This window comes from Cygnus atratus, chromosome 3 (genome assembly GCF_013377495.2).
Source record: "Cygnus atratus isolate AKBS03 ecotype Queensland, Australia chromosome 3, CAtr_DNAZoo_HiC_assembly, whole genome shotgun sequence".
Classification (NCBI taxonomy): domain Eukaryota; kingdom Metazoa; phylum Chordata; class Aves; order Anseriformes; family Anatidae; genus Cygnus; species Cygnus atratus.
In genome coordinates, this window is record NC_066364.1 from 79,645,753 (window position 1) to 79,670,506 (window position 24,754).

Here is a 24,754-nt window from a genome sequence, read left to right on the forward strand (position 1 = left end):
CATTTATACCAGCTATCACATTATATTATGCTCTATCGGTGCTGCTACCTGTCTTCCCTTCCTCACCATTAGGGTTTGTTAGCATTAGAACAGGCAATTTGCAGCTACATTTAAAGATTACCTGCCTCGGCGGTGGTGCCCATCTGTGGAAGTAATACCATGAGGATTACATTCGAGGCTGTTGGCAAGCCGCCCCGGCTTGAAGGGAAATCATCCTGCTTCTGTGCAGGGAAGCATTTGCCTGTTGCAGAGCAGGTGCCTCTTCTCTGGCTGCTCACAACGAAATCCTTGGTGTACACCACTGGCCCCTCATGCAGCCACTCACCCATTTAGAGCTTTCTAGTGGGGCGGCCCTCATGGTTCTCCTTCGGCATCAGCCCAAGCTCCTCCTCCAAGCAATGTACAGGGTTGGGAAGGAGCTCCAGCATGGAAATTTCTACAAGTCACCTTCCCATTTACACCCCTCCTAGAGGACTTCCCACGGAAGCAAGTGAGCTGGTCCTTGGTCTCCCATTTCATTCACACTTTTTTCTTCCTCTGCTGTACAAATGATGGCTGAGACACACTGCTCACAAAGCATCATCACCTTTCACATAAGGGGCACTTGCAAGCAGGTTAGGTCCCAGACATATTTCTTGTTTTTTTTCCATTGTGCTTTTGGACTGGGGCAATGGTTGAAATCTCCTGTCAAAACTGAAGCCATGCCATGCCCAAAGATGCAGAAATGCCCAGGCAGCCCTATAACTGAAATGCTTCTAGCCTAAAAGTGAAGTTGGCAAAAGGCTAAAAGAAAAATGGTATCATTAGGGGTTGTGACATAACACAGTACCTGGAAAAGAGGTTGATCTTCATCCCACAGAATCCCCCGGAGTCCTAGTCAAAATGCAAGCATGCCAAAGAGACTGAACATTTTACTCAGACCCATCTTTTTGTATCCCACACAAATGTTGCAGTTATGCTTCCTCCATTGCCAAGAAACCCATGACGTGCAGCACGATGATGGGACAAATGCTGGTTCCAAATTCAGGGCTGCGGACTCATCCATTTCTGATGCTCATGGCATCCCAGGTAAGCCCGTGAAGTATGTACAAAATTCTTTTTTTAAGCAAAACAGCATCATGTACCTTAGTGTAAAAGCAACTGAATTATGGCAAATTGCAACAAGAGTGGCAAAAAGCAGGAGGGAAGGAAAACTTAAGGGTACTACATAAAAGTATTTTTATTCTGCTGGTATCCATGGAAGAGGTCATGGTCTGGAAAGGGCAAAATGTTTTCAACAGTCATTGTTCTTGCTAGTGCAAGTCTACTTGCTTTTCTGTGACATGAGAACTAATCACTGTGCTTGAGGTAAACCACTTTCAGGTATCAAATTAAATAAACAAACCAATAAGGCACAAGAAAATAAGTAAGTTTTTTTTTTCTTTAAATTTACTGCTGCTGCTGCTTTCATTATACCACAGGCATGGAATATTTTCAGTAGCTTTTTCTTATCTGGAAATAATAGATATGCACTACCTTCTGATGCAAAACCACCTCTTGACATCCGTAAGCTTTGTTGATAGAGGAAAGGAGGCACACAGGACCTCCTAAGCAAGATTTTATTCACAGGTACAAATCTTTATTCAGTGATGAATGAATCCTTTCAGAAATGCTAATATCAGCACTTACACAGCGTGGCCAAAGTAAACAGCAAACGGTTGGTTCATTATTCTTTTTGGATCCTTTGCCAATTTGCAGTTCTTCAGAATTAGTGTTGAAAAAGGCGCTGTTTTGTTGGAAAAGAATGAAAATGCATTTCTGAACTAAACTCTACTGATGGGAATAGATGACGCACCAGCCCCAAGAGAGGGCTTCCCTGTGAACCCGACCAGGGTGAGAGGAGGAGGGGCAGTAAGGAGATGGAGCATTTCGATAACTTGGATCATATCTGACTGTTTGCATTCCCCCAGGAGATTTACTACTACTTCTGAAAGCAGCAGCCAAAAATATGCTTTGATGTATCTTTTATCTAGGGCTATCTAAATACCATCTTGATAAATTGCATTTGTGCAATTGAAGCACTGAAACAGAGAGGGCTTATGTTCCCCCTTCTACCATAGGCTCTTGGTGTGTCCTTGGAGAGGCAACAGGGACTTGTGTGCCTTATGAGTTGCAGTAAACTGGAAGCTGGCAAATGTTGTCCCAATTTTCAAGAAGGGTAAGAAAGAAGACCCTGGTAATTACAGGTCTGTCAGTCTCACTTCAGTGCCTGGTAAAATTACAGAGATTATTCTGGGAGTTACTGAAAAACACTTGAAAGACAACAGTCATTGGTCATAGTCAACACAGGTTCACAAGGGGACAGTGCTGTTTAACAAACTTATTTTCCTTTTATGACAAGGTTACCCATCTAGCTGACCAAGGGAAGCCAGTAGATGTGATCTTTTTGGATTTCAGCAAAGCTTTCAATATTGGTTCTCAGAGTATCCTTCTGGACAAAATGTCCAGCATACAGCTAGACAAATACAAAATACGACAGGTGAACAATTGTCTGATGGGTTGGGTTCAAAGGGTTATAGTAAATGGGGTTACACCAGGCTGGCAGCCAGTTACTAGTGGGGTTCCCCAGGGCTCCATTTTGGAGCCAGTTCTCTTTGATGTTTTTATAAAAGATCTGGACACAGGACTGGAATACATACTCAGTAAGTTTGCAGATAATAGTAAATTAGGAGGAGCTGCTGACTCCCTTGCAGGAAGAGAGGCCTTGCAGAGCGATCTTAACAAATTAGAGGGCTGGGCAATCACCAACCACAAGAAGTTTAACAAGAGCAAGTGCTGGATTCTGCACCTGGGAAAGGACAACCCTGGGTATACGTACAGGCTGAGGGACAAGAGTGTCCAAAGAGTGTCTACAAAGATAAAGGATCTAGAGGGGAAGATGCCTGAGGAGCAGCTGAGGTCCCTTGGTTTGCTCAGCCCCGAGCAGAGCAGGCTGAGGGGAGGCCTCATGGCGGCCTGCAGCTCCCTCACGAGGGGAGCGGAGGGGCAGGCGCTGAGCTCTGCTCTCTGGGGACAGCGACAGGACCTGAGCATGGAGCTGTGTCAGGGGAGGTTCAGGCTGGATGCTAGGAAAAGGGTCTTCACTGAGAGGGTGGTTGGGTACGGGAGTAGGTTGCCCAGGGCTGTGGTCATAGCACCAAGCCTGTCAGAGTTCAAAAAGCATTTAAACTCTCTCAGATGTATGGTTTAATTTTAGATAGTCCTGTAGTGACCAAGAAGCTGGGCTTGACGATCCTTGCGGGTCCCTTTCAGCTCAGGATATTCTGTAATTCACCTGGGCCCCTGCCAGCCAAGCGGGGGAGAAACCACTTCCCTGCATGGCCAGCTGGAAGGAAGCTCCGTGCATCGTGAGATGGACAGCTCCTGCAACACTGAGTCCTCCTGAAACCAATGAAAACAAATTGACACTACTCAGATGCTAGCCGCCCTAAAATTAATCATATGATTCACTAGGAAACAAATTCTTCAGTTTAAAAGTTACCAGCAACAGTTGTCTCTTCTGGGCCTACTGCTCCCACAGAAGAGCCAAATAAAAGACCATTTGAAAGGTCATTGCTCGTTTTAATGTAAAGCAACTGGCTTTGCTTTGACTGCAGAGGAATGTGACTTAAATTAGGCCGGCTGACTGTGCTGAAGAGGATTACAGTTTCTCGCATGTTCCTTAGCATAGCCCAACCATGGATGGTGACCTCTCTGGCTAAAACCATAGGAGGACATTCGACCCTGCCCTTGGGTATTTGCCCCCATGAAGAGAAAATAGGTGGAAACTTTGTTGCCAGAAGAAGCTACTGAGGGCATCAACAGGATTCCAGCAAAAAAAAAATTAACTTCCTCAGATCAAAGAGGATGATTATTTCTCATTCCTCACCCTCCTCTGCCCTCAGGTAACTGAGTGCTGCTGGATTCAGCTGGGGAAGAAAGGGGGATGGAGCAGGAAGAGGTGATCTTTTTTGTTAAGGGAACATACACAACAAATAACAGCTGCAAAGGCTCCCCGGGGTATTGAAGACATTATAATTAGGGGGTTTTCTTCCCCAAATCAGACTTTAATGGGAAGCAACTTTCACCCTTTCTAAAGGAGCACTCTATACAGTAAGCTTGTTAAGCTTGGAAAGTGCTTTAGGAGCCCCTGGGATGAAAGGTGCTCTAGGAGTGAAAGCTGATATTTACGATTATTGCTTGAAAGGAACAGAGAGGAACACTAATGTAAAATATGAATGGCTGCTAGTGCTAAAAAACGTGTTGTTGACTTTGTGCCAGGGAAGATAGTTCCAGCTCTCCAACCTGGATGACAAGGATTTAGGAGGTGCAAGAAGTGGAAGAGACTCCTGCAAATAACAGCAAACGCCAACAGGCGTGATATGTAGGGCAAATAGGTGTCTTGTGGGTTTTTCTTTTCTTCCTCCTAAAGTGCAGGCCATATGGTCTCTTTCACCCCAACTCAACCATCCAAAACAGGCACCCATTAACCACCACAGTAAGTAGTGCTGCCCTGCACTCCTTTTAAAGGAGGAACCTCCTGATCCCTTAGGACAGAAGGGGAGAGACATATCCTTTGTAAGTGATCGTATGTAATGGATTGGCCTGAGTAGACTCATATCTAATCTCACTTAACGTACTATAAAGCAGAATCAACTCCAGACTAATGTAAATTAAACTTCTCTATTTTAGAAAGCTATGAGAGAAGACGATAAGGCTATCATGCTCTGCTCCTACAAACACTACCTGCACGCTCTCAGCTTGCATAAATCTCTTCTGCTGATTTCACACTGGACATCTGGCTCCCTGATGTGGCACTCCACAGCTCTCAGGGAGGATGTTTTTCCATACAGTACCGGTACTGAGAAATCTTCACCTTAGTCTGCAGGTCTTCCATTTTTTCCCTGACAAAAGCTAAAAGAAAATCCTTAGAAAGATTTCTGCTTCTTCAGTTCTTCAAAAACAAGCTCAGAAGTGACTGCAGAAGAAACCTTCACAGCAAAAACCCACAGGATCTCAAGAAGTGATTTTTTTTTAAATATAGCAGAGAACACAGCATGCACAAAAGGCTGAAAGCTAATACATACCATACACATTTAAATTAGATATAAGGTGCCTTTTTTTTTTTCACAAGTGAGTGTGATTAACCACAGCAATGAATTATCAAAAAAGGCTGCCTTCTCCAGATCTCAGGCTTCAAATGAAGATGGGATGCCTTTCAGATGCACACTGTCTCTAGGGACAGAGAGTCCACGCATTATCACTCTACCCAGGCTGGCAACCCTCTGGATCACTCTGGGCAAGTCTTTAAACCCCTCCATGCACCATTTTCACACTTACTAACATGTCTACGCCACTTGCCAGCTAGGATAGCCCTGTGAAAACTTGCCCTGGGTCACTGGAGCCATGCCTCCCACTCTGGAGAAGCAGTTTCACCGAACCAACACCAAAGGGACTGGTTGTACCAGCAGCCCCTTGCTGGTGCACAGCCACCGCGCTGGTGCAGCGTAAAGGGAGCGAAGGGAAAAACCCCCAAGAGCCCCGTGCAGTGTGTGCTGCTGCTCACGACTCCTTGCACCCCAGCAGGGACTGGGGTGCAGGGCACTCCTGCCAGCTCCTCTCCCTCCATGCTGTTCCCTTTTTAGGCACAGCCTAATGCTGACGAGTCTATATTAGAAATAACAGAAAGTCCTTGGCCTTTTTTTTTTTTTCTTTTCCTTTTCCCTGCAGCTATTTAGGCCAGCTCTGGCTAATCGTGCTTTCTAACTTAGACTCAGTCACTGCCATGGCAACCATTTCAACACGCAGTTCACAGACTGCCTCTGAGATGTACAGCCCCTCTGAGAAACACGTACACCTTGATGCTTCACAAGAGGCATTAAGAGAGGAGAACTATCATCTGCTACACTGACACATTTTTTTCTACCGTCTTACCTCTGGCAGCATGAATATCTGCTTTCAGCTCTGAATAGCTCATCACTTCTGTCCCCATTCCCTCCCCCCAAAATAGGTTCTTTAAAAATTGGCACAGATTTATGAAGATGAAAGAGAAAGGTGTAGGAAGGGAAATGCACTTGGAAATTCCACTCTCTGGTACCCAAACTCACCCGTGCAAGAATGCGGCAAAGCCTGTCCTATTACTGCTTTGAAGGAAATCCTGTTTTGCTCTGTTGTGTCACCATGGAAAGGGAGAAAGCTTCTGGGGCTTGCTTTCGGTTTTGCTCAAACCCCAGGAGAGATGGCAGCCAGGAAGCAGGGTGGGTGCTGCTCTTCCCTGTTTGCAAAATATTCCGGCTGTTTACAAACACAACTGTCCTGCAACATGCAAAACCAGACCTGTGCTTGTCCACATGCAGAGAGCAAGACTCAGATGGCACTGGCAAAGCATCTCTCTGGAACATTTGCACCCATTTTCCCAACTGCCAGCTCCGAGGACCTTGCTCAAGATCGAGTAACTAGGTTTGCTTTTGACTAGTCATGATGCCTGGTCCTGACACCCGGCTGGCAGAGGAAGGTGCTGCAGTGAGGTGCTGCACCGTGTCTGCCGTGCTGGTTACCAGCCACAGATCATTTATTCTGCTCACATGTAACATGCTCTTCTCCACGGTGCAGTCAGAGAGGAGGCTGTGACTGCTAGCATCGCAGTATAAAAAAATCCTTATTAATTTCTTTATGTAATTGTGGCTGCCCTGTGGAAGAACCTGATTGCACGTCTTGAATGTTTTCTTTTATGTGTTTATGTGTGTAGGTTTCAAATACATATGTATATAGTGCGTGTAGTGTCATGCTGACCCTGATCAGGTGTAATTACACCATCTGTTCCTTTCTTCCCGTCTTCTTCTGCATTTATATCACTGTCCACTGTCAGCTTCTTGTGGCCAGCAGCCACAAGCAAGACCTGACCCCACCCTACCACCTACTTGCCATTAGGCAAGAAAAATGCTTCTGCTACTGACCAAAGGAGAGGAGAAATCCAGGTGCACCCACAAACAAATACAAGTCAGTGCACCCAAAGTAACCTGGGTGAAACCTCTGATTTCGGTTTGAATGTACCGCCCAGTCCCCTGATGTCAGCCATAAGAGAGCACCCTCAAACACGATTCTTCACACTGCTATTTTCTCTAGGAACAAAATTTGACAGAGACAGACCAGAGACAGCAGCAGTCCCTAAGGCAGGCAGATAAATCTGAACCAGTAGGTAAATAATATATTGCAGTTGCCTTTGCCCTGTTATTTTAATGCATGCACATGCAGGCACACACGCTATTTCATAAGCCCTGCATATGCACTTCTCAATCAAGTATCACTTATATATACCATCTTCCACTGAAATCAAACCTCTGAGATGGCTGAAGTTAGGAAACACGTTGTGTGCTCAGAGAGAAACATCATGTATAGTCTAGCAAATCTCGGGGACTTCTCGACTGCAAATAGACTGCCTGGGGGACCCAGAGCCTCAGCTGTCCTTTCTAATCTGCTACCTAAAGTCAAGACCAAGGTTGGCAGGAGGAAAATATAGGACACAAGCTTTTAGCCCACATATTTTAATGTTAATGCATTCCTGTAACTATAATAAGCACGGACAAAATTATGATAGCTCTGTGAGGCTGGGAATACTGCCTTTACGGCGTGTGTATACCATTGGCCTGATACTTCACCGAGTCAAACTCCTACAAATCACTGCAATGACTTTTGCCACACTCCACTTTCCCAGCGTGTCCTCTTCTGGCAGCCTCTCACTCCTCTGTGCATAAGGAAGTACTCTTAGCCCGTGTTAGAGAGGGCACAGGGACAATGGCTAGAAACGAAGCTGGAAGAGCCTTCTCTTTCGCATATCCCACATAAGGTAACTTGTAACAGACAGACTGGCAGCATCTAGAGCAGCAAATCAAAGCAGTGAACCAGGGCACAGGCAGAGGAACTCGGCCGTCCCTACCTCCAGCCCTCAGCACAGCTCTGGACAGATTTTGCCCAGGCCACCAAATGCTCCCCCACAGCATTCCCAAGCACAGTGCAGGAGTTAGCATGGGTAAGGGACTGCCCTCAATGGGTAGTTTGTATGTGGCCACGGGATTTAGGAGGTCAAGAGGGTTTATCTGTACCACCACGGACGGTGTTCTTCAGCCAGAGCGCAGCTCCTGCCCCTGCCCACCCTACTAGCACAGACACGGCCATTACACCCACGTGCCACCTAGGCTTGTGCCTCGGGCTTCAGCCAGCCACCCACTTGACCTGCCTCTGTTTTGATGAAACTGGGACACGTCCCTGAGCCAGCTGCACAAACTCTCTCCTCCACTTTGCTCCAGTGCAAAGTCCAATGAGCCAACTTCAGCTACAGGTGGCTCAGACCGGCACGCTTGACGCTGTAGAGGGGGAGTGGAGAAGTGCTGACAGAGTCAGTGCCACCTCCCAGCTGGGCACCGAACCTTCCCGGGCAGCATCTCACCCTGCTTTGCCCCACCAGCACAAAGCCCACCGGCTGAGCTTAACCCTCAGTGGCTCCTGGGCGTACCTGAGTCATAGACAGGGGGCAGGCGGTGCTGTGCTTCCTGATGGCCAGGCCAGCCGTTCAGGCTGGTCACAGGTCCACCCTTCCTCTCTTCTGTGAACATAAACCACACCATTCAATGGCAGGAGAGCAGCAACATTCGCTTATTTTGTTTTCACGCAGCAGTCTAGGCAGCGTAGCTTCTTCTCTCCACGGTACTGAGTTGAGGAAAGCCGTGCAGAAACCTGCATCGTGCACTCTTCCCATTTGCTTTGGAATCCAGTGTTAGGAGTTGTCCTGCTTTCCATCAAGAAATTTAGAGGATGTTTCTTACTTGTATTATAAAATACCTAGGTCCTGTTATGCTCCAAGGGAGGGCGCTGGCACGGGAGAGAACTCAGGACTGTTCCACTGGGGCAATTCCCATCTTCCCAAGCACATCAGCAGAGATTGCAGACAAAAGCAAACATTGCAAAAATCTGTTTGAGTTAAAGCACATAAACTGCTTGAGTGGGTTTTAACCCTTTTTCTTCTTCCTAATAATGAGCTTTTTCTTTTTTTTTTTTTTTTACAAGCACGCTCCTGGAATGAGAAGTCTCATAGTTTGGGGATATGTTCATGCTGGGAACATTCACGTGACCTTTCAGATCACATTCCTCCTATTTATAAGAGTATTAGTCATCAGCTTAGAGAGCAGAACTAATACCATGTTTGTTAAATGACTAAATGTGCACTATGAATAACCAGCGGTGGGTATTTAAAACCACAGCTCTATCCAAGAGCACACAGAGAATCCACAGCTAGCACATGTTTAGACAAAGTGCAAATAATAACACTGCACGTAAAATACATCTGAAAGGCAATCTGAAGGCAGTTCCCCCGCAGGAAACAAGGGCTAAATTCACTGAGTAGATTGTTTTCCAGAGATAGCTCACCTAGTTATCCATATAGCAGAGCTGGCAACAGAGCATGACAGCTGAGGAATGAAATGTGATGGAGCACAACTCCCCTGTGCTGGAGCCTGGCCACGACGCTACGCAGAAAATGTCGGGAGCGTCCTGCTGTAAGTTTGCAACTCTGTCACTGGCAACCCCGAGGTTTAGGAGCTCTGAATAATGCCCAACTTGCTAACTAACGTTGCTCAACTTAGCTTGAGGGAAAGCGCAGTACAAACCGTGTTCACTATTAGCCCCGACACGTTTGCAAGTCCCAGCCAATGTGAGCAAGTTTTCCACATCCCAGAACCTACCAGTGCCTGCAGCACGCTGCCACAAGCACTATCAGTTCCTGGGGCAGGAGACATGGCACCTGCCAGGCACCCAGGGCTTCCCTGCTCTGTGTGTGCTGTGTGGGAAGCACTTTGCAGGACAAGATGAATGCAGTCAGTGCACTCGGACCACTCTGATGAAACCAAACGAGAGCAGGTATCTGGCGGAGCACATCTGGAGGAGAGGAAGAGTGAAGGACAAAGATGTGGGAGGAATGGGAAGGTGGAAAGTATAGACAGCAGCATGAAAAATGGAGAGAGACAGCAAGCTACGTGCCCTCCCTAAAGGGAACACAAGCACAATGGGGCTGTGAGAGCTCCAGGTTTCTGACAGGGGGATAAGTGGAAGTGGGAATACCGGTGCAAGGAATTTAGGAGGACTCTGAAGAACGATGTGCTGGAACACGAAGAACTGCAGGACCTGAGTTCCCACCTGCTCCTCAGTTTAGTGCTAATGTCCAGTGATGCACTGCCACGCTGCACGGGATGGCATTGTGAGGACACCGGGACACACGGGCGCACCACGCTTCTGGCCAAACCTTCCTGGGGCGAGGACAGACATTACCAGCAAGAGGCACGTGGCTGCAGCCACATGGCAGCTTCAGGGAGTCGCCCCCTGCCAGCAAACCTTTGTGGTGTCAACACAGCCAGAGGGAAGAAAACGCCACGCTGCAAGCAGCGGCCGAAAGGCTTGGTGGGAGCGTGGCAGCTAAAGGTGCAAATATCGCTTCCTTATTGCAGCCTCCGCGAGCGGCCCTGCCTGTGCAACGCAGAGGATGTTTTGAATGGCAGTGAATCATCTTGTAATCACGGCTGGTGTGTCCCGGCCTCGGTGTATCATCAGGCCCTCCTCTGGGTCAAGCAATCACTTGAGGGTGAATCATCGCCGCACAGGTTTCTCCTGGCGCAGGCGGGCACGGCAGTGAGCAGAGCTGCCTGCAGCCTGTGTCAGCCAGGCCGACCGAACGGGCTCTCACCGTCCTGCCCGGCAGCCCAGGGAGCCCGCGGGGCCGCTGCCTGCGGTGAAGCATCACGGACGTGGCAGCACGGAGAGCCCCGCAGACGATGTGCTGGGCCGGGCACTAGGCAGGAGTCAGGCAGCAAACCACTAACCAGCGAAGTGATCACTGTTTCCTCAAAACCTGCTCGCCTGTCACAAGGTTGGCGCTTCTCCAGGTTAGATCGATGTCGGCAGCGAGCCGGGGACCCCCGTCACAGAATCACTGAGGCCAGGAGGGACCTGAGGAGGTCACCTGGCCCGGGACCCCACTCCAAGCCAGGCTGTGAGCCCCCCGCTACATGTCCAATGTCTGAAACACCAACACTGCAGAGAAGGGAACCCCATGCAAGCCAAAGGAGCACGTCCAGGTATGGGGCCCAGCTGAAGAGAGAGCATGAAGGGAGAAAACAGCAACGCCAGGTAGTACCAGAGGGCTGCAGGACAGACAGAATAAACTGAGAGAAAGAACAGCAAAACCATCAGGGGAAGGACAGACGGCACGTTTGCTTTTTCTGCAGACAAGATGGAGGCCGGAAGGGTGGCATGCGGACACTTCTGCTTTCTCCCTGCTCGCTGCGCGTGCCGCAGGGCTCCTGCAGCACGAAGGAGCCACCTCCTGACACCAGCGAAGCCCAGGCTGCTGGATGGGACAGCCAGGCCTGGCCCCACCTCGCCTGCCCAGCCCTCGGGAGGCTGGAGGCAAGGGGTAACCCTCACTCGTGTCTGGGCCAGGTGGGGGAAGGGTTTGCCAGGTCTCACCCCCACCCTGTTGCTAATATCAAGTAATAATAGTATTTAGCACTTCCATAATTACCTTTGCACTCTGGTATCACAGGCACAGCTGAATTGGAAGTCATTAAGATCATTATAATGGGCTTCAGTGGATCCTTTCAGTTGGAGGCGTTATTTAGCCAGGCCTCATTCTCGTGGTTATATCTGAATAAGCACTATGCATTGAGGTGAGGTTCACAGATGAGACACTCCTGCATAAAGGCAGTCTCCTACTTGCAAAAGCAGAGTAATGTCATTATGCATCATGTTTCACCAGACTTCAAAATGCCGAGGAAGGTAAGTCAGGTTGTAACCGGCTCCACCTATGACTTGTAGGAGCTGCGAGGCTCTTCCCATGGACTGGCACTTGGGAAAGGTCTGCCGTGAGCTCCTACACACGGCAGTCATTTCTCAGCAGCTGCCGTTCTGGAGGCTTTCGCTGGTCAGTGCAGGTAGCCACCACAAGCAGGGGTCAGCTCAGCAGTTCTTCCCCTCTTGGTAAGGAGGAAGGAGCAGGAGGCCAGCAGCCCTGGGAGCACCTTGTCACGGGGAACAGGAGAAGCGTGCTGACCCAGTGAAGGTGCTGGCAGAGAGCTGGGCTGCTGCCCTGAGCTCAGGCGGAGGGGCACATGGACACGAGGCTGTGCTGGCCTGGGTGCTGCTGGGGCCAGTGAGCAGAAATGTGGTCAGGGCCCCCTGGCGAAGAGGGACCTACTGATCCCACGTCTATTCTTGGGCATGCTTCTTTGTATGGCCTTTAAATTAGGAAGTATTAAGTGCCCCTTTAATTTTGGGCACCTCATTTCCCTGTTCAGAAATGCAAATAAAGGCACTTAACTTCTCCCATTTTTGTTTGTCGTTTATATTTCGGCTGGGAATCCCTTGGGAAAACATCAAGGGTTTCTAGGTGTTCCTGTCTTATTAATAATAAAAGTAATGTGCTGGTTTTGTCATTAGAGAAGAAGGAAATGTTAGCACACGGAACAAGCACTTGTACTGCAATTTCTTATGTTTAGAAAAAGAACAAAAAGATAATGGAGCGTAAGACTTTGACCAAGAGCAAAGGTAAAATCACGGCGGCTGACTCAGTGCAACAGAAAGGACTTAACATAGTTGGCAACATTTCAGCCTTCTCAGGAACTTGAACATGGGAATATGTTAAAAGCAGTATAACATATCCACAATACCAGCATGAAAATAAAGGTAACTGTTAGGCAGAAGCATTATTTTCAATAGTATGAAAGTATTTCTAGCACAAGCACAAACTTGGGTTTATTTGTTGGTATTCAGTTACTGTCAACATTGCAAATAAGTACAACCAACCCAGAGAATCCAGCCCTGCACCGCTGTCCCCAAACACAGAGAAAATGTCAGTTGCTCTCCTAATGTTCTTGTGACTGAACTGTTCAATCCATTCCCCAGAAACAAGTGAAAACACAAGACCCAAACAAGCTTCACTGCAGTTTAGAAATGCAGCTGAGGCACAAAGCTGCAGCTCTACTTGAAGACAAGCTAGCTGTTACAGAAAAAATATAAAAAACATCGAAAAGCAGTGATATTTCCTGAGCTCTGGCTGTATCTACACTGTAAAGGAGTTTCCCATGCTGTTTCCTTAATTAGCACAAATATGCTGACAACCTTCTCCATGCTGAAATCAAGCCATAGGCCACTAAAAAGTTTATCTATCTGCACATCCAAATTTACCACGTGCTGAGCCGACGTGTTCCACTGCTGTAATCAGTACCCAGATTATAACATGGCTTTGTCATGCATCCAGTTGCTGAAACAGACTTTGATGTCCCAATATGAAACCTATTTGTCCTGCAGTCAGCAAATACGGAAAGTGCCAATATATACATTCGATGTTTTGCAGGTGCTGGGACTGTGTGCTGGCACTTACTGGATCATGTTGACCACCGCGTGAATTTAAAAATATGACCCAGTTGAATTAGAGAAATAACATGATCTGAAGGCCAGATTCTAATCTTATTTAATCTGAAATAAACATGAAATAACTCATTCGGCATCCAGTAATTTACTCTGGTTTCACCATGGAGTGATCAAGGCCACTGTTATCTCTTTACACAGTTTGACCTGAGTTTAGTCCTGTCAACAGGACATGTTATAATACGATCATGCGGCAGTCAAACAGAAAAGACAGCATGCCAATACGGTAAATATTGTAGTACCAGCCCTGGGGAAGAGTTTAGCAACCTTGTGACAGGTAGGGTTTAAGTGTGTGAACCCTGAGCCTCGCTCCTGAGACAATTTTTGCTTTGTTGGTAATGCAGCTGGCAGGACTAATTCCAAAAGCAATTTATGCCTGGCCAACTCATAGCTAATTCTGAGTGAAAGCTGTGACAGCTAATGCTGTTTCCTCCCAGCCAAGGCAGCCAATTTTCTGGGACTGGTTCGGTAAGGTTGCTGCCTGCTGCCTGGACAGGGCCCTGCAATGTGCGGGAGTGACCGGTCGGAGCCCTCCTCCCAGCCCCGGCTGTCCTGCAGCAGTGCTCCCCCAGCGCCCTGCACCGCGGCTTCCAGGAATCCACCTCTGTTGCTGCTGGTCTGTGGCATCACGGCCCAGATCTTCCCAGAATTGCTTGGCACCGGTGTGGCCAGATAGCATGGCAGGTGGCCCTGCCAACAGAGCTGCTGCTTGGAAAATCTGCCCTGTGGACGTAAGCTGAGCATCTCACCATCACCCGCTGTACCTCTTTTAGCTGGATACAAGGTCACAGTTGTGAAAGTAACATCAATGTGTCTTTGATGACAATGACATACATTACCGATAGTTTCTTGCCAAAAAGAAAAAGAATGCCAGAAAGTGATGCCCTGTGAGGAACAAATTAGATCTCATCCTGTATCCCTTCACCCTCAGAGAAGGGCTTTGAATGTCACTGACTTCGGAGCTGAAACTGTCACCCAGCCCACAACGAATGAAGCCAGGGTGACAGCTACATTCGTTGCCTGCCTGCTGAGGGAGCTGTTTTCTTCCCTGCTTTATTTCAGGCCATTTTATCTGTTTCAATAATTGCTCTTCAGTACCATAGAGCAGCTTTAGGACACAAACTTGATGCCGTGCTGAGCTGAAATCCGAAACTACTGGAAGCCCGGGCCTAGGCAGAGCAAGTTGCGTGATTCAGTAATGCAAACTAAGCCGAGCAGAGTTTCCTCTTCCCAACCCCATTCCTTCTCCCTGAAAGATAGTTTGCATGTTTTACCCGAATGGAAGCCCCAACCTACACATCAAGAAAACTTGCCTACTCTGGGCTGTGCGTCAGCACGAGCCAGAGGCTGTAAGTCAGACAGCAAGCAGGCAGTCAGCTCACTCAGGAAGGCTTCCCCGAGGTTCCCCATTGTGCTAAAGCAGCAGAAAAAAAACATTCACCCCAAGACTGACATACCTTTGCCTCCCACGGAGCTCAGTACAGATCACGATTGCTCATATTTAGAGAACAGAACCCTGCAAGCCTAGTATCATTTACACTGGTTTTACATGGGTTTCTTTGCCTCCTTTGGAAATACCCCATCTTTCTTTGGTGTTGCCAAGATCAAACCTGGCTCAGTCAGCAGCTCTGAGCACTGTTAAGATCTGAGTCTTTCTTCCCCGAGAAAAAGCCAAAAGCTGCTCTTCCTCTCGCTCAGTTACTTCCCATCGAAAATATAGTTTGAGAAGCTCACAACAGGAAGGCACAGGCAGCTTGGAGCCTGCAGACTATTCACTGAACACAGGCAAGCGCCACACAAACTTGCCCCGCAGCCCCACTGCTGGTGGGCCTGACCAGGAGGAACCACCAACACAAGTGAAAGCTTCCACAGTCCCCTTTCTCTGGAGGGTTTTAGCCATGGCTAAACTGATGATTTAGGATGTTGAGGTCCTCCCCTCTAGAAATAACTCCATAAGCACCACTCTTGGCACGTACTGCACTAGAGCTGGCATCCTGTTTTCTAGCCCTTGCCATGGCAGCTTAAAAGAAGTTTCAGCCTGTGCCCTGTTTATAAATTCAGCTCAGAAAAACACGAGGTTTTAGTTTGCTGGCAGAAGGCCAACAGGCCTGACCTTGATCATTAGCTGTACAGGCATTACACTAAAGAACTAGAGTGCTAAGACAGAAAATGCGCAAGACTGATGGCTTGAGAGCAGTCCAGGCCCATTTTTCACCCCACGGGCAATGCTGTGACCAGTGAACATACCATGACATGCTACACAGAGAAAATCTCCTTCCCTGACAGTGTGCAACCCTGTGCTGTGGTACAAGCCTGGAGCAAGGATGTACAGAGAGCTTTGGAGGCAGGATTGCTCATTTATTTATCACAAAACTCAGATGAAGTTGTACGACTTATATTGCTATAGGGCAAGGAGTGGAGGCAGACAGACAGACTTTTTACATTTCCAGTAGACTTGTTTTAGCAACTGATGACATGGGAACAGGATTCTCCAAATTTCCCTCAGCTCAAGAAAATGAACTCATATTTCCCCATGTCTCATTAGTTCTGCAGTCAGCTCCTGAACCTAGTCAGGCGCTATTTAAAGCCCCAGGCCCCATATGCCTCTCAGCTAGTTCTTTCCCTGTGCCTTGCCCCCAAAGGGAACAAGACCCTAGCTTTGGGAAACCATTTTCCATAGAAGCTGACTGAAATGTCTCTGTTCTTCCCCCAGAAATTAGGTGTGTCTAGAGCCAGGGGCTTGAATTTACCAGATCTCAAAGAAATAAGCTGCTTATGCAGGTGAAATTTGATAGAGATAGTGGAAATAAATGGCAGCTCGATATTTGAGGAGTTTCTGTACGCTGTTTCGCTTTCGTCTATTAGTCCACAGGTGCCCTACAAGCTAAAGATATTTCAGCTGACTTGTGTTTTCATGCCACCCTCACACATTTCTAAAAGCATCTCTGCAGATCACATGCCAGCAGGTACTGACTTGCTTGCACACAGCCCTCACAGTGACTGTACCGCACACATGCTGCGCAGGTGAGCCCTGCAATGCTGCCTGTGGATGCGGAGCCATCACCCCACCCGCGTGGTCACGTTCTCCTCAGCGTAACCCCCGGTACGGCCCTGCGCAACACCTGGCTGCTTTCAGATGGAAGCCCGCTCTCCCTCTCCTCCGCCCCTCTGAGCTCAGCAATCGGGAACACGGAGGAAAACTCGTGGCCACGTAAGCTCGGGATGAGCAAACAGCCAGCCCACGCTCTGTCCGGCAGCGCTGATGCCAGGTTACGCGGGGACATGGCAGCAGAGCCCGCATACCGCTGCTGGGCTGCGAGCACTTCAGATCCGACTGACTCGACTCAGGAGACCGAAATATAAACAGTACTTTTCTGGGAGGAGCGGCTCGCATCCAAATACTCCCCCATCTTAGTCACAGGTTGAAATAAATAAATAAACAGAGGCCTACTAATCTCGGAGCTGGCCCGCTCGCAGCCATGTGACTGGCGTCAGCCCGCACCCTGAGGTGAAATATGGGCGCAAAGGCCGGCTCCTGGCTTCGGGCAGCCCAATGGCACAGGCGGGACGCGAGGCAGCCCCTAATGGGGCAGGCATAAGGGAACACCCACCTGGCAGAAGGCAGAGCCCAGCTGCACGCCACCTGCTCCATCGCACTTACATCAGGGAAACACTGAGGGGGGCCAGGACACATTTAACCTAGAAATCCTCCTGTGACCACGTGGACCTGAGGTGAAGCAGAGCAGACCCGGGGCCGCTCTCCATCCCGCGCAGAGCAAAGGAAGCAGGGGCCACCGCGCTGTAGGGACCGGGGGACCAGGAGGATGGAGGCGATGGCTGCTTCCTTCCTCATCCCTCAGTGGGTGCTGGGAGCCAGGAGGGAACTGTGGGGCAGCATCAGTCCAGACTTGCTCTGCTTCTTGTCCTCCTTCCCGCAGCATCTGCAGTACGGACAGCTAAGCGGACCTTAGTTCAGCACAGCACAGCACTCACTGTGCTGCCTCGTGTGCTGCGAGTCTGGCCCAAGCTCCCGTGCATGCATGAAACACAATCCCGGCATCAAATGTATTCCTCCTCTTAATCCAAGCTAGAAATGGTTCCTCAGCCTACAACCTCACTAGGCTACATTAAAACATCTAAGTATAACCAGGAATGCAGCTGAAGGAAAACTTCAGGACATTTAAGCATAGGGTGAGCAACCACGAACATATATTTTTATAAGAGCTATCCCAATGGGCTCCGAGAGCTAAGTACAGTATATCTGCCTGTTGCTAATTATATTTACTGTGGGTTTTTTTTCATGCTGAAGATGAGTCAGAAAAAGAAAAAAGTCCTTTATTGTTGTGGAAGCAGAAGGATGTCTCCTGAGGGTGTATGTAATGCACCACTGTCACGGCATGACAATGGAAAAACTGACTGCTGAGCCAACCAAACCCCCATAAATACCTAATGATATCTCTTCTGGCCCAGATTTCCTGCAAGTCGGTGCCTGAACTGCATACAGAATGACAATCAATATGAAAGGATCTCTCTTCTCAACAGAGACAGAATTTAAGAGCCCAGCTGAGCATTATATTCCCGTTCATACAAAGAGATCCTTTCAGAAGTCTGTCACAATAACCTAAAGGTGGTGATCCAGCAAAAACACTACCAGGCCTCTCCTCACCCTCTCCTCAACGCCTCCCACCATTAACACGGAGAACTGGCTTCAACGAGCAGGCATCATTATTAATTACAGCATTGTTATGCAAACAAAGCGTGCCTAGAGATGCATCAGGTCTGCATTCACATGGGACAAGAGCAAAATCTTCTTCCTTTTTCTTCCTCTTCTTCTGGCGTGGGTAACTCCGCCGCCTCGTTTAATCAGCTTGGAAGGCGGCCGTGCCAAGCACCTGACCCAGTTATAGGTATGTGCACAGGGACAGCGAGCCCATTGTGAGAAAACAAGGCCTTAGCACATTTCTCTGGCCACCTGCCAGCCTCAGCACATTGGGCAAGTGACTCTGCCCGGCCACCGCGGTTACATCAGTCACCACCACCTCCCTGGATGTCATGGCACAGGAAGCGGCTGCCAGAAGAGAGCGAGGCAGCCACCGGGTTTTGAAACTGGCTTTCCAAAAAAACATTACAACACCCTTGCTGATTTCCAGTGGGTTTGTTCAGTTCCTCCCTTCCCGTGGAGACCACACGGATGTTGAAAGGGCATTTCACCCTGCCATCGAAAGGCGGGCTTTTGGGGACGTTTCCCAGTTTACAGCGAGGGCCAGAACCAAACTCACAAGCTGCTATTTAGGGGAAAGAAACACAGATACACTTTTATTTTTTTGCAGAGAGCAAGTATCTGTGCTGCTCCTTCCCAGCACAACCGGGAGGCAGGGCTGGAAGGCTCCTTCCCAGTGACTACAAAGCCCCTGCTGACCTCTTCCCCCTGCCGTGCTCCCCCCAGGCAGCTCAGACCGGTGTTCCCTGCCTTCCTGAGGCACCGGGTCCCAGAGGCGCAGGCTGGGACTGACAGCACCAGGGATGCGCGTGCTGCCTCAGACAAGGCTGGCTGGAGCAGCGCCGCTGGCAGAGCCCACAGCCAAATTCCACCCTCGGTATTGCCCAAATGTAAATTTAGGGCAACTCCCCTCCACAGCGGTGACCTGGGACTTGTCCTGTGGGAGGGAGCAGAGCAGAATTTGAACAAAGAGATGGTGCTTTAGGACAACCATTCAGGGCTCGGGTGTGAGCACAATCACCTTATAAGAGAGCAAAATTGGCAAATGAAAATATTGCTCCTGGCACACGAGTACTTCCATATTGATTCAACACTTAAAAATGCACTGAAGTGCGGATGCCCTTTCTTCAAACCCTCCAGCAAATTCACTTTCTCTCTTGGCACTCTCTCTCTCTCTCCTCACTCCTCAGCTAGTTTACCCTGATGGCAACAGCTCCTACCTACATCAGCTTCTCAACTGCTGAACCCCGCTGGTCTCTGTGCTGCCTCCTCTCGTTCCCTTTTCTGCTTCACCTCCTATTTAAAGTGCTTCTAGAGGAGGAGCTGAAACTTCTCCCCTTCCAAAACAACTGCTCTGCAACATAATACACCACAGGCCTGATTATCCTAGAGAAAGTAGGGAGAAATCCTTGCTGAGGTCTTGGTCTGGGAGGGGACACACAGTCATGCCTCACGCTGCTCACCTGCCCCTGGCCCTGCCTGCCCTGGGACAGAAGCCCCTGCAGGACTGCAAGCTGGCCAAGTCGGGGTAGCTGTTCTCAAGTCAGAGGCTCCGCAACGATTATTTGGCTTCAACATATCATATGACTTTGTTCTTCGAGTTACATTTTAACTGAGAAAGTTTAACAAGTATGACTTATGGGCTTCTAAAATTGGCAGCAGAAAAATGAGCTGAGGAAGTCATGGAAAAAAACCACAAGCGAAGCCATTCCATGTTATGCACAATTTCTGGGCTCTTTTTCCAATCTTCTGTTTTTTTGGACGGTGGAAAATATTTTCCAGCTACACAGGCCTGGCCTCACTGAGTACGTATTTATGCCAAGTTTATAAAAAGCAGCTGCAGACAGGGTTGAATGAAAGGATTACACTGCTGTCTGTCTTCCAGAAGGTGCTTCAGTTCACACCCTGTCCCACAGAGTGAGGCTCGTTTCTCAAATCTCCACGAATTTACGTAAAGAGAGACGAAATTTGAGCCTTGCAATAAGAACAAGTATGGCTGTGCATGTGAATGGGCATGGGTGTATGCATATCTACCTAGCTAGCAGTGGTTCCTAGCTGCTGCTGATTTGGGCTTTCAGTGCTAGAAGTTTACCACTGTTCCTCAGACCCCTTTGCACCCTTCAGCCCAGTCCATCTTCCATGAATACAGTGATGGGGAGAGGCCCTCCAGGCTCAGGACCCTGGTTTCGGTGTACAGCTGCCGCCTGCTTCACGTATACCTGCTCTCAAGCTGCTCCCGCTGAAATTCAGGCTTCACCAACCTCACGTACACCGAGGCTGCCAGGTTTTGAGTCCAAGAGGGATCACTGTAATCATGCAGCCTGACCTCCTCCACAGCACACTGCCACAGAATTTCAATCTGGAGCCTGCACAGCGGAGGCATAACCTTAATTTTCAGCCGTGTCTTGTCAGAGCCTTGGCCTGATACACCAGTCAGCAGAGGAAAGTTACAAATAATTATTCACTCTCCTAAGCAGAATAGCTCCAGGGGAGGGGGGGAGCTGCAGGGAGGACAAACACTGAAAGTAAATGGATATAAAAAAGGTAAGGTAGGTGGTAAACTGCAGATCATATATTACAGATCCGTACCCTGCTGTTTTTGCAGTCGAGTATCTTAGAAAAACAGTACTGAGAACGACAGTGTTACATCAGGAATATCGGTCAAGACAATATTTCCTGGCAATTGTTTGAGAAATGCTTTTCTCACAGCTAATTGCTCCCAAGAGGCTGTGTTTTCTCTGTTTTTAGAAGGCGAGCGATTAAGAAAGAAGGTTTTTAAACCTCTGCACCCTGCTGTGGGACAAAGAACTAAGGGGGAAAAAAAAGGCAAAAAGAAAGAAAAGAAAGAGGCACAACAGCTGTAATGTTCTGTGACATGATTTTGTTCTGTTCTCTTGCCGGGGTGGTGGGTGCAATCATCAGTTTGGCAGAGATAAATACAGAAAAAGCGAGAATTTTACAGGGACGGGGAGTCCCAGCTCCGAGAGTACCACATTGCCATCTAGCGGCACAGGCTCTGGCAAGCCCGAATACCTGGGGCTCTGCAAGCTTCCACAGCTCTCCTCCCCTGTGCCTGTGTGCGCAGCAGGCACCTATGTGAAAATGGGGCCGAGTTTCCTTCCAGCGTTTTACAGCCGAGCTTGACAACTGCAAAACTGCTTGGTCTATAAACGGTAGGTGTAGGAAGGCAAGGCGAAAAGGGAAAAATGCCCCCAAAAGGAAGTTTAAGACCAACTTGGCTTTGCTGTGAAAAGCTGGTGTTTACACCAAGGCCTGCAGATTCACGTTGCCCATTGCTGCCACACACAGAGCTACAGCAGCCTCATCACGTTCTCTGATTGTCGTATGGATGTCTGCAGCAAGACAACGGGTTGGCAGGAACTACCTTGTTCCAAGGTGACGGGCACGAATCTAGAGCTGATGCCTTATACCCAACCGCATCGGACCAAATACCTCAGTACCACGTGCTCTGACGCTAGCCCCTACATTTTAACTCCATTAAGTGCCTCGCTGATGACACATTTCCTTTTTATTCTGAAAAGAACACAAATGTTAGCCTTTCAACACTGAAAAAAGAAAAGCCGAAATACAAAGTCCCTCAAAGAGCAAAAGAAAGGCACTCAACCTTTGGAGGACACCCAGCAAAGGACAGCAAATTGATTATTTTGTGTGACCTTCACGTGGCAAGTTGAAAAGAAAAAGCAGCTTGGTCCATGTGAATTCTGATGTTCACTGAGAGATGTGAAGCTGGAAAGTTCTGGCCACAGCAGAACCCTGCTTATCTAGGAAGCAAAACCGGTCCTAGTGCCTGAACTCTACCAGAAGAGACCATCATTTTGGGAAGCAATGGAAGAAGCCTTGCATCAGGAATCCAAGACCGCCCACAGAACTCTGCCTTTTGGCAAAGTGCTTTCTGCTCTTGCACTTCCCACTGGAAATACATGACCGCTATCGCACCTTAAATGAGATGAAAGGTGATTAGCAGAAGATTGCATTTGGCCCTGGCGCAAGGAATGGTATGTCTAGCTAATCATTAGCTCCGTGTCTTTGGTCCCTGGATCCTGTGAGGCTTCCCAGGCGCACAGCTGTTCTGTTTATGCCCTAAATAGCCATATTAATGAAGGTGATATTCTGTGATAGTAGCAAAAATAACCTTCTTTGCGAAGAAAGGAAAATGCAATTAAGTTCCCCAAAACAAATATAATGCATGCTGCTCCAGTAAATCAGTCTTATAGCAGCCCTTCCTCAAAAGCCCAGAGGGAGAACCTATAGGAATACTTTGATGACTACGAATGCTACAACGACCTATGAATACTTTGTAGAGTATTTACAAAGTCCCTCCTGAATCAATCAACAGCAGAGGTTGTGTTGTCACCCCCTGAGATCAAGCATGCAAGATCTGGAACATAACCAGAAGTTGGGGAGGCAGAATTTGAACAGTAAACAGAATTTGAACAGTAAAGGTGAGGTCATGAAGGAACCTGAGCCTGAGCCACTGCTGGTTGTGAGACTGCAATCCATTTTCTTAAAACTTTTATTTAAAATCAGGGAGACACCTGCTTTTATCGAAAACATGCTGCCCAAGGTAGGAGACATTGACTAGGAAAAGATCTACAGCATGACGACAGATATTACCAGGCCTGCTGGAAGCTTCTGAGGGCAGCCCAGCATTCTCTCCTCTGAGACTTGGCAGAGTCTCATAACAAACACCATCCTGGAAACAACCAAAAAGGAAGGGAGGGATTCTACACAGAAGTCAGTTGTTTTCTCTGCTTCGCATTTTACGACAAAAAGCATGGGAAGAATACTGCCCTAGTATCAATAAATTCCATCCTAGGGCATCTGTGTGCTCTAGAAAACCAATTTAAATTATCAGCACTTACTTCCATGGTTGCCCAGAGAAGCCAAGGTACTGAAGTGCTTGGTCCAAGCTCTCACTAAGAACCAAACAGCCCGTTGGTTCGTGAAGGTGGCAGGTCACGCCAGCCTGATATCCGACCTGCGCATAGCACACAGCCAGCTCCTTTCAGGCATATATTTCTGTCCTTCCCAGGTACCATCTCAAAAGCAGAAAAAGGAGGATACAGCCATCCTGGTCAACAGATAACACCTGCTCTAACCACGAGGCCCTTGAGTGCCAGAAGTAAGTTTTAAGAAGGCCGCTCTATTTTTAAGGATGGGTCAACTGGCCAAGATTGGGCTACAACTTTCTCACAGTAAGTACCTCTCCAGTTTTCAAACATTTCATCAGGTCCTCATGCATTTTCAGTTTGTGATCCAACATATAAGATGGACGTTGGCTCACTGCACTGCTTTCTGATCTGTTTGCTTTATTTATGTTTGCTTAATACCTATGTCCCAGCTTTCCTTTTTGCATGATGGGGTCGCCAAATTTAAGACACTATGGCATAGACTGATTAGAAGCTTTTGACGACACAGTCACAGTTCCTTTTGAAGTTGCTACCAAACAGCTAGCCAAATTTTTTGAAAGATTGCTGCTTACATTTGCAATGCAGAAGCTGCTTACGAATTGCAGGAATGCCAGCAGAATAATTAACCCAGTGCTGACAGTCCGTGTTACTTTATTGCAGTTTGAGGGGGGTTGCGCTTCAGATCTTTTCAGCCATAAAGAGTGTCTAATCCTTTGGTGTTTCAGTAGGTTTCATTATTTACAAGCAGGTCTACAGTTGGCTGAGGTCTGATTTTTCCTACCTTCACTCAACCAGTCTAAAAATAATGTGATGTAGAAAAGGAGCAAGTTTTAGACCTTTGTACATAATTCAGACCAACAAAACACCCACCCAATAACTACCAAACCAATCAGACTATCCTAAACCTTACCTGATCCCTCCATGTGTCACTGTCCCAAAGTCCTGATCTTGATTGCTTAGGTTTCCATGAGGAAGGGACCATGCAGGGTAAGTTACAGGATCAGGACGGCAGACTGTGAGCTTGCAGAAGCACAGACTTCATCTTGGCAGATTCTTCAGAGTGCCACACACATCTCTGCTGATACAGAAGTAATAATAATATTTTCATGCTAAGAATTCTGCCAGCGCTAACGGCCAGTAGATGACATCCATACAGAGAAGTTAAAAAGGACCCTTGGTCTTGTCAGACAACTTCTAACATAAGCCAAGGGGGCTGATGTTAAAGCTCAGGACTTTAGATGGAGAGATAAAAGCACACGAAATGTAAAACAAATAGCAACCCCTCACGGTTATGCAAATTCAGCCGAGTGTCACAGCAAACACCCAAACTGGAGGAACTTGATAAACGTGGGGGCTGCAACCTGGGGACAGACGGGGCTTCTCTTCTTTATATATGCAAAAGCTTCCATGTCCTTAACTCTAGGAGCTGGGAGTCTTCACTGCAGTAACTTACAGGACCGGGCGGTTACATAACATCAGGTCAATGCATGGCAAAAGTAAATTTCCATCAAAACCAAACATCATTCCCACCGATAACGAGACACTGCTATGAATCGATTAGGCATGTACTGTCAGTTAGAAACACCACAGGAGACTTTCTCAAAGAACATGC

The 24,754-nt window shown here is 48.0% G+C and overlaps 1 protein-coding gene and 1 long non-coding RNA gene across 3 annotated transcripts in view; one reads left to right on the forward strand and one right to left on the reverse strand.

The window, feature by feature from the left end:
* The window catches only part of LOC118253285 (uncharacterized), a 35,505-nt gene extending 11,292 nt beyond the window's left edge, over positions 1-24,213 (reverse strand). The window contains exon 1 of one of the 2 annotated variants that reach the window (XR_004780375.2): positions 8,531-8,949. This is a non-coding gene — a long non-coding RNA (uncharacterized LOC118253285). Of the gene's footprint in view, positions 1-8,530; positions 8,950-24,052 lie in introns of those variants that run through there. The other variant, XR_004780376.2, reaches the window with a different exon arrangement.
* Positions 9,084-12,350, forward strand: LOC118253282 (uncharacterized). Its single transcript, XM_035557498.1, has 2 exons — positions 9,084-11,505; positions 11,609-12,350. The coding sequence occupies exon 1, from the start codon at positions 10,228-10,230 to the stop codon at positions 11,230-11,232; it is 1,005 nt and encodes a 334-aa protein (XP_035413391.1). The 5' UTR covers positions 9,084-10,227; the 3' UTR covers positions 11,233-11,505; positions 11,609-12,350.
* Positions 24,214-24,754: the final 541 nt, after the last annotated feature.

What these genes read in the sequence shown, in the direction of transcription:
- LOC118253282 (XM_035557498.1), top strand. Translation starts at nt 10,228, where the DNA reads ATGTCCAGTGATGCACTGCCACGCTGCACGGGATGGCATTGTGAGGAC.